The following is a 9,564-nucleotide window of genomic DNA, read 5'->3' on the forward strand; positions in this document are numbered from 1 at the left end:
ATCTCGATTGCAACAAAAATGATGCTTGTGCTTTGTGCTATAATTTTTTGTACGGTGTCGTCAATCCCAGATTGGAGGAGTCCAATCTCTTTGGATCCATGTCAGTTTGGTTATGCGAGTAACCCGTCATACATAAATAGTCAATAAAACTATAAAATGTTCGTTAAGAATAATAATATAGTACGCTGCTTTACCAGTGACGTCCCGTGGGGGTAGGCAGATTGAGCGTCGCTTGGGGGCGGCAGTTACCTGAAGGGCGGCAAAACGAGAAGAATCATTAGGTATATATAGAAATAGATACCTAAAAAGCTTAGTAATAACAGAAATATCTTTCCATTCAAAATATCTGCTCACTGGTTGGAACCAAAATCTATTAAGTAATTGCTATAAAAGGTTTAACAGGACTGTGATTTTTTGTCGGGTTCGCGATCTCTAGTTTACTTCCATTGTCCTTGGATGTCGCGTCCTTGGTGATCAGCAATGACATGTGGAGATTTTCGAATTACAATTGAATTATATGTAGGTGCATACTTACTTAAATTAAAATTTATCCAAATATTTCTGAGAGTCACTCGCGAGTTTTGGAAGTTGTCAGGTGTATTTTTAAATGTATCTGAAACCGTGGACTCGCAAAATTGTCTATTGAAGCAGAGATGGCATTTAAATTAGAATTAGTGGTATATATCTCTTTTCGTAATGTATCAATACAACACATTTATTAGATATTGCTGTCGTGAAAGGATGATAAAAAATATGGTATAAAAATGGGGCGGCATTTTGTCTTGGGACGTCACTGTGCTTTACAAAAATAGTTATAAAAATGTGACAAAAAAAATATCATGTAACACCTGTGTACCTAAGTATCCTCATCTCCAAACATTTTTGATTTATTTTTTTGATGCTACTATTGGTAGTGTTTTATCACCAGTTCAAGCTATCAAGCAGTGTTGCCAATCGTACTATAATTATAGTAGGTATCTGTACTATAATTTTGGTCCACGTACTATGTACGATATAAAACAGGTATAGTACACCCAAAATACTGTATTTTTGAATATCGATAAAAATAGTATGTAAAAACTACTAAAATTTCGATATTTTCGTTCGATAAATTGGTGCAAAGCACTATAATTTCGCATAGATATAAGAAGATTTGGAGAACTTGAAACAACAATGCTCGAAAAAAGTTTAAAAATTCCTAGACTTTGGTTTGAAATGAAATTTCTTGAATTCTTCGGTAAGTATTAATTTTGGCCGGAAGAGGTACCTAAATAAAAATGGTTCTCGTAGTTTCTCAACTTCTCCGTTAATTTGTTTCTGAGAAACAAAAAAACCTATACATTTTCAACAGATACACGTACTATATTTTTTCCCCAAATACTATAATTTTGGAGGCTCTGTACTAAAACTACTAGAAGGCCACTTTGAAAAGATGGCAACACTGATCAATTAGTGTCAAATTTCTAAGCCATACTTCAAATTTACCGGTTTGCCACAAAGATTTAAAATATATGAGTTTGTGTTGCTTGAATTTGGAATAATATTAATACTGTGCTTTAGATAATTCTAGCCATGGATGACGATGACGCATTTGATGAGCTATTAGCCGGAATTGATGAATCGTCTCTACCCAAACAAACTAAACATGAAACTGATAACACTATTGTCAACACTTCTGGTAAATATAATCTAACAATATTACTATATTCTAATTTTTCTATTGTGAAGTATTTACATTATATAATTAAAAATTGCTAAATTCCAGCGCTATATTATCTAAAATCCGATGTATTTTACTATCAAACGTTAAGTTACTTTAAGGTTAAATGACAGTAGTCATTGCCGACTCAAGTAGAAAGCCGATACATTCACAACGACTGGTCCTACTTTTTCCACCCCTCCCGTTGTTGTCTATGGATGACCTGTCATTGCCTGTAATTGTTCTATAGAGTGCTCATACTGACGCGTCTGTCGTGTTCAGACAGTGAATGGTTTGATGTAGATAGATGAGTTGTTACATGATAAATAATACACTAGCATTAACACACCATCCAAAAATGTAATGCATAGATCAATGCTACGTATTTTTTGGAAATCGATATTACCTACCACCGGTTTATGTGTGAAGGACTAGTCTGAATTTGACAGCTGATGAATAACAGGAATGTATATTTTTTTATAAATAACACTGATAGTTAATATATTTGATTTTAGAATTTTTTTTAATTCAATTTGAAACGAGAAAGGGCGAATCAATATGTCAAGCAATCTGGGATTTGATTTTGACAGATGAACAGTGGACCACTCGTTGCTTGTGCAAAAAGATATGCTCAGGTTTTATTTATCTAAAAATGACACTGCAGTAGTTGATCATTGGAGAAAAAGTTATTAAAAATACATATACGTCGGCCTAGCTGTGACGTGTCGAACACAAGCATGTGGGACGTAGTAGAAACTCGAAAAATATCTACCATTTTGGATGCTTGTAACTGGATACTTAAGAAAGATGCAATGTTGGACCTTGCCCAGACATGTCGTGCGAATGCGTCAGACAGTCTCAACCTAACCTACCACCATAGACTAATATACTTCATGCAACTTGGATGATCACTTTATACTATCTTCAGCAGTGAACAGCAAACTATTGATTGTGAAGCCCCTTGTGGTTGATTGCATGAGTAGTAAAAATTAAAAATATAAATCCAATATATAAAAATTAAGTAACTTATCAAAATGAGTTCTGGTTGCAGTGCGTCAAAAAAATCTAGAATGGAAATATGTTTTTAAAACTTAGTTATTTGATTTACCATTCCAATTTGACGTTAACATAAAAAGAAATATTTAAAGACACTTTAATACTAAATATAAATTTCTGTTTTACATTGAATATAAAAGGGAAAAAGTAACGGAACTGAAAACAGTCTTTTGTTTTAAACACTTCTTTTTAAATGTGGCTCGTTAATATTTTAGACCCGTTTCATACGAGACACCTGTGTGGCGCCACCGGAATGGCGAGATTCCGCATTTACATATAAATGAACGCGACACTCGTGTGTCCCCGTCTGAGCGCGCCCCTTCAGTTATGTGTAAATGCGAAATCTCACCACGCAAGATAGGTACAATATATCTGTTTGCCAACGGCCTTAATTGAAACAGTGACATTCCATGTAATATTTTTGTTTCAGAACCTGTTGTAATCAAAACGGGTGTATCCAAATTACACTGCGTTTTAGTAAATCCAAAACAGGTATCTATTTAATTACATTAGATTATCAATAAAAATTGAAATTTACTATAGAGGTATCGTAATAGATTCTTGGGTTTCCACCGTGTGTACTTCTTCCTTCTTTCCTCGACGTTTTGGGCTCGTTGCAGAGGACATCATCAAGAGATATGTGTTACGATGAAGTACAGTGTAAGTGTATGAATGCAAACATCGCCCTAAGAATGTCAAAAAGAATCCGATTAGATAAGAGCAAACGTTGCTCAGAGTAATGTGTTAATCGTTACGACCAGAGATACCGGATCGAATATTGGATTTTGCTAACAGTGCCGGAAACCATGACGTTTTTAACCGTAACACATCATCCCTATTATTATTTTCAGGGTTTCTATGGATTTCAGAAACCCAAGAATCTATTACGGTAAAAAGCAACTGTGAAAGTTTCAAACATCATATAAATTTAGAGGTTATCCATAATTCAAACCATCTAAAATGGGCTGATTATGTTAAAAAAAATGGACCTGGGTTGACCATCTCATAAACTTTATCATGTGAAGCCGTATGGGTGAAAGAGTGTCGGGAGACCTAAATTGCAGTGGTTGGATGGTATGGCAAAGGATGCGTGTGCAATTGGAGGCAGGATCCACTCCCGGCTATTGCGCCACGGATGATGATGATTATGTAGATAATCTACCTATGAGATAAGATTTGTCGCTAGCAATATTTTGTAACCTGTGAAAAAGTCACCAAAGCTTTCATTTCATTAAGTTTTTTGTGGCGTTAAAGCCTGGGGTGGACCTTGAGCGCGTCAAACAAACTTCTCCATTCTGCTATGTCCTCCAGTCGATTATTTTCAGCAGTCTTTCTGTATACCACTGAGTTAAATTGTGTTCTTCCTTGCACTCCGATTTCTGGTCTGCTGCTTTCTCTGTGTTTGACCATCTATACGTGTTATATGACCTGACCATTGCAGAGATCTAAGATAAGATTAAACTCATTAAGAGTTTATAGAGATAGACGCGACATCACTAGATAGTATCTTGCCAAAAATGTTACACAAATTTCTACACTCAAATACCTATATGGGAATAATTGCTTTTCTTACATTGCTATCATGCAAAAATTAATATACATATTGTTTTCAGAAAGGAAACCCACTTTTAAAAGGCATTACTAGTATACCGTGGGAGTTTGATGATATTATACCCGATTATGTGATGGGAACTACAACATGTGCATTATTTTTATCTATTAAATATCACAATATGAATCCAGACTATATACACGATAGACTAAAACTATTGGGAAAGTCATACACTTTAAGAGTTCTTTTAGTGCAAGTAAGTATTCTGAAAAAATATTTATAATAAATAAAATTAATAAACCGTTTCTTTTGATTTCAAATGATTTTTTATAGTGTGTATATGCATGATACGTTTTCAAATTATGTAGGTATATTCAATATCATAGAATGTTACATTCTGAAATCTTTTGTCTTATTCGTTGAATAAAAGAAATAGTTTATTAAATTATTAGCAAGTCTAAGTACATTATAAAAACTAAATAATTGAGTGATCCGCGACGTTGGTTAGTAACTAAGGAATTAATTATTGATGCCTACCTTAATTTAATATACTAAAACCAATAGCCAATATTATAACGCAATTCGATAAGGATTTCATGGAACAACTACTAGTTAAAATCGTCGTAGTTCAATAAGATGCCCGTATCTTAATTGGAAAAGCATACTGGCGTGAATCCAGCAGAAGATACAGGTTCAAGTCCCGTCGGGTGTCGTATTTTTTTCTACAAAATGATTTCTAGTGTGTATATACATGAGATATTTTCAAATTATGTATGTATATTCAATAAATAAAATGTTTCACAAATCAAATAGATGTGACCAAATGGCAGTAGCAATCAAAATTATGCAGGTGTAGCGAGCTGGAAACTAGAATTTTTTGCACGAGCAACATTGCCGTGTGGCAACTAAAGAATTCACAAGCCCCTTCTCTTTGGATGTATATTTTAGAAATGCCACACATCTACCACTTATCATTGTAGGGACAGTCTGGACATGAGTTTTATGTGGGGAAATGGAGGTGTCCCGTATGTTTGCCACCCCAGCAAGAAAGATATATGAGGGATTACAACTCGTACCCCGCATTAGTAATCTTTCTCTGTTGATTATTTACTGATTCTGATTTGCTGATCACTGCTGATTAGACGATGCGTGTACTGATCACCTGGCCTGCAGCCTGTCGCACTGATAAGTGGTTGTCGTGTGTTATGCTGCAATTACATGATCACATCATATGCTGGTACGGCGACAAATTTAGTCTATGGTTTCGTCATTCCGCAGAATATTTTGAATCATCACTATCCCTATAAATTCAACGATGGAGAGTGCCAACTCTAATGTATTAGTATTTTGAATTATTATTCATGCTAATTTCTTCTACGTGTGCGTATGTTAAAATTATTTGCGATATTGCATCCATAGATAATATTTTGAACAGAACCCAACCTGCAGATAATAGATAATAATTTAATAGAAAATCCAGAGAAAACCACTAAAAATAAAGAACATGCGATTTTGACATGAGTCGAAAATGTGTACGCATGTAGAAAATGATAAAAAATGTTCATTGAGTCATGCAGGTGTCGGTATGCGTTAGGTAACCTCATTGTTCTGGTGATTTCGGAAGATTTTGCTAACTGACAATGTTCATTTAAATTTCAAAATATGCTACGGGATGGGAGCATCAGTCTGATAACATTTTAAATACCAAGAAAAATGACAATACACACTTTTTTCTCATAGCGGAAGTTTAATGTGACGGCACATAACGCGCTCATAATGTATTTGAACCTTTAATCACATTATGGCCCGGGTCTGGCCATGATTTGATTAATGGTGCTTATCTTTTCTAACCGTTTTTGTTGAAACGTTATCGCAACAATATTGAACTTGACAATTTATCTCTTTCAATAATAAATAATCTGCTTCTAATCAGGTGGATCTCCCTGACCCGCACATAGCATTGAAAAATCTCACGAGGATCTGCTTGTTGGCTGACTTAACTCTCATGCTGGCCTGGAGTCCAGAAGAAGCTGGAAAAATTATTGAAACTTATAAAATATACGAGAATAAACCACCGGATGCCATCATGGAACGTGTCGAGAATGATCCTCATCAAAAGGTTAGGTATTATATTTGGTTTTGATGGCAATTTCAAAACGTTTTTGGTATAATTGAATCGGTAGCCATAGAAAATAGTTTGTTGGCACATTGAAAAAATGTTAACATTAAAATAATGAAAAAATGTTTTTGTATTTTGATGTTTGGTTATAATGCTCTTATGAGATAAAAATTGTCGATTTTACGATATACGATTTTTGTTGTTACTCATTCAAATATTCTATATATTGATAGTTCATTGTATAAAGAAGTAGTTTTAAGATTGTAAAACTAACGCAAAATGTTTTGTTCTTACTGCAGGCCTATAATTTTATAACAACGTTTTCTTCAACATCTTTAATGTTGATATATATATCAGTGGCAGCTCATATTTACAGGGATGCTGTTGAAATTTACCATCCAATTGCACAACAAAAATGTCATATTATTATTTTTATCTCACTCTATCGAATATTTTTGGGAATGCTCCGACTACAGAGCATCTATAGACCGCACGCCACTAATATACATATTTTCCGTATTCTCATAATCAATTATGATTTTTCTTACAGATAGTAAACGCTCTGACTTCAATAAAACCTGTGAATAAAACTGATGCCACCACACTCATCAATACATTCGGAACGCTTGCAAATATGATACAAGCCTCGGAGAAACAATTGGCTAACTGCCCCGGATTCGGAAGTAAAAAAGCTTCAAAACTCTACAAAGTCTTACACGAAACATTCTTCAAAGAAAGAATATCACATTCCAAGGTCAACCAGGATGACGAAGATGATAATATAGATATAACTGAGATCGAATCCATACTTGATAATGTAAACAATCCGGGCACAAGTCAAGAAACCGAATCATAGTACATACTGAACTGTTTTTACTTTTATTCGACTATATTTGTTCACAGAACAGTATGTCGATGTCTCCATTGAATAGTATTGCATTACAAAATAAATTGCCAGAAAATTTAAGTCAATTCCAAGAATAGACAATGCTGAACACATTGTGCTGTCACCTACTTAGGAGGATATTAGGAGGACCGGAGGTGGTCGCCTAGTTACCACACGCCAGTCAACGTCAGTACAATTTTAAGGTAGCGGGCAAGAATACGTCTGAATCACACAATTTGTATTTAAAATGCAATAAATTAAAAGTTTGGCATCCAAATTAAAGACTAGTGAAGTATCTTTTAATGGTTAGACAATTTTACATTTCATTGTGTGTAATAGAAATTTATTTATGTATTAAATATTAAAACAAGGTTTTCTCAGTACATAATTTTAAGCATCAAAGAGACTTTAATTTAGAATTTGCCGAAATGCATATATAAGTGATACCTTGAATCCAAGACCAGCTGGGCCCTTATGCCATAACTCGGGAGATATGAAGTCAGTCTCGAAATTATCCGCCTGTAATGTATTTGTTGATGTTTGTAATCTTGCAACTTCATCTCTACGGGTTGCAGGATAAATGAGTCAAATTTGTGTCAACAGTAAGGCCTGTGTGGACAAGTATCATAAATTTATCGAATACGACAAATAAGCGTGTGCGCATTCGTGTAGATATCTAACAACCGTCAACATAGTTGAACTGTTAAAATCAAGTGAAAAGCTATACAGTATTGTACTTACTGAAGGTATTGGTATATATTTGTATCGTCTACTCAATTGTAAAAATGGCAATTCAACATTTGTGATCACCTAATAATCCGTCAAACAAAAATATCTTGTGATATGTCTCTCGCAAATTCTTACGCGATATATTGTTATTTTGACACACGACTATTTTGATAATTTAGATTTGTTCAGGCGAATCTTTTGATATTAGTAACTGCTGCTGCAGTGTTGAAATTTGGAAAAAAAATGAAAGAAAGTCACTCGAATATGAGAAATTGTACATATTTTCCACACATCACAGAATCAATAGAGTAACAGAACAAATTAGATCGTTAACATCATTAGCCGGAGTCGATCCACTGCTGCCATGTACATTCACCGATCTTTACGAGTTCATCAATACTGCGGGTTTTAGGATGTCCCAATGGTCGTTTGGTGCCTCTCGGATATCACTGCATTTGTCCCAACGGTTGTCCACATTCTTCGAGTGATACGTACAGTCCATTGCCATATCATCTACTTAGCAACATCTGGTACTCTTGCTTGCCTCCTTATCCATTGGTGGTCTTTTTGCGTTATACCCAACATACATTTTTTCCATTCCACTCGTAATTTTTGAATCCTCATATCGCAACGTAAATAAAATGATTTCCAATATTATAACCTGAAATCTCCATATTTTAGAGTGACACCACTTTCGAGGATGCTTCAAAATACACGCTTATCTCTTGAGCCAGTAATCATAAGATAGGCAACGTGGATAACTACTGCATTACAGAAAATGATCTGTTATATTAAAAATAACCTCTCCATAGATATATAATATTAGCATTTCCTTCACGGACCCTTCCATGATCATATAACACCGCTGTTATGTCTAAAACAACAGTACTCATCCCCACATCGATATCTTGACACCACGAAAGCTATATGTCTAGATCAATGTCTCAAATGCAGCCTAGCTAGTGTCTCAGTTGGCCACACTCCAACATACCCCACCCCCACTTATTGTTACACTTTTCGAGACACAGAAGAGTTAGACATGGTCGAAAGTTGTGGATACCTAAGGTATCATCAAATATCGAAAGCTGTTCATTTACCATTTTTTGACATTTGTTTGTACATATTTTGTTTATTATAATAAGGTGTGTACACACTTGATAATTTTTAATAATGTTATTATATTTTTATGTACGTGTAATTACTAATTTATTAATAAAGAATAATTTATAAATTAATTTGTTTTTTTAACACTAAATATAACAATACTTGAAAATGTGTATAGATAGATACTATTGAAGATAAATAATTTTGAAAAACCTCAGAAACATATCTATAAATAGGCTTACCATACACGCAAGTATTGTCCCGGCCGGTTTGTCATTTTGTACGGGTTAATTGGAAAAAATTAGAAAGCGCCCAATATGAAGTCAAAAATGTTGAAAATGGAAACACGAAAATGTGACTTTAACACTGGACGCAGCAACGCAAACCAGTTGCACAAGCAGCACATGTGTGCAATTACA

General features: G+C 34.5%; 1 protein-coding gene across 1 annotated transcript; it reads left to right on the top strand.

The window, feature by feature from the left end:
• Positions 1–1,410: 1,410 nt before the first annotated feature.
• Positions 1,411–8,277, top strand: Ercc1 (DNA excision repair protein Ercc1). Its single transcript, XM_085950355.1, has 5 exons — positions 1,411–1,678; positions 3,186–3,247; positions 4,369–4,563; positions 6,241–6,426; positions 6,977–8,277. Exons 1-5 carry the CDS (start codon positions 1,573–1,575, stop codon positions 7,280–7,282), a joined length of 855 nt encoding a protein of 284 aa, XP_085806481.1. The 5' UTR covers positions 1,411–1,572; the 3' UTR covers positions 7,283–8,277.
• The last annotated feature ends 1,287 nt before the right edge of the window (positions 8,278–9,564 follow it).

This window comes from Rhyacophila brunnea, unplaced genomic scaffold, assembly GCF_057557595.1.
Source record: "Rhyacophila brunnea isolate RB1 unplaced genomic scaffold, BYU_Rbru_1.0 scaffold_10, whole genome shotgun sequence".
Taxonomy (NCBI): Eukaryota; Metazoa; Arthropoda; class Insecta; order Trichoptera; family Rhyacophilidae; genus Rhyacophila; species Rhyacophila brunnea.

Coding starts and splice junctions, on each gene's coding strand:
- Ercc1 (XM_085950355.1), top strand. CDS start 1,573: ATGGATGACGATGACGCATTTGATGAGCTATTAGCCGGAATTGATGAA. Junction 1,679..3,185: donor CACTATTGTCAACACTTCTG/GTAAATATAATC, acceptor TTTTTGTTTCAG/AACCTGTTGTAATCAAAACG. Junction 4,564..6,240: donor TAAGAGTTCTTTTAGTGCAA/GTAAGTATTCTG, acceptor GCTTCTAATCAG/GTGGATCTCCCTGACCCGCA.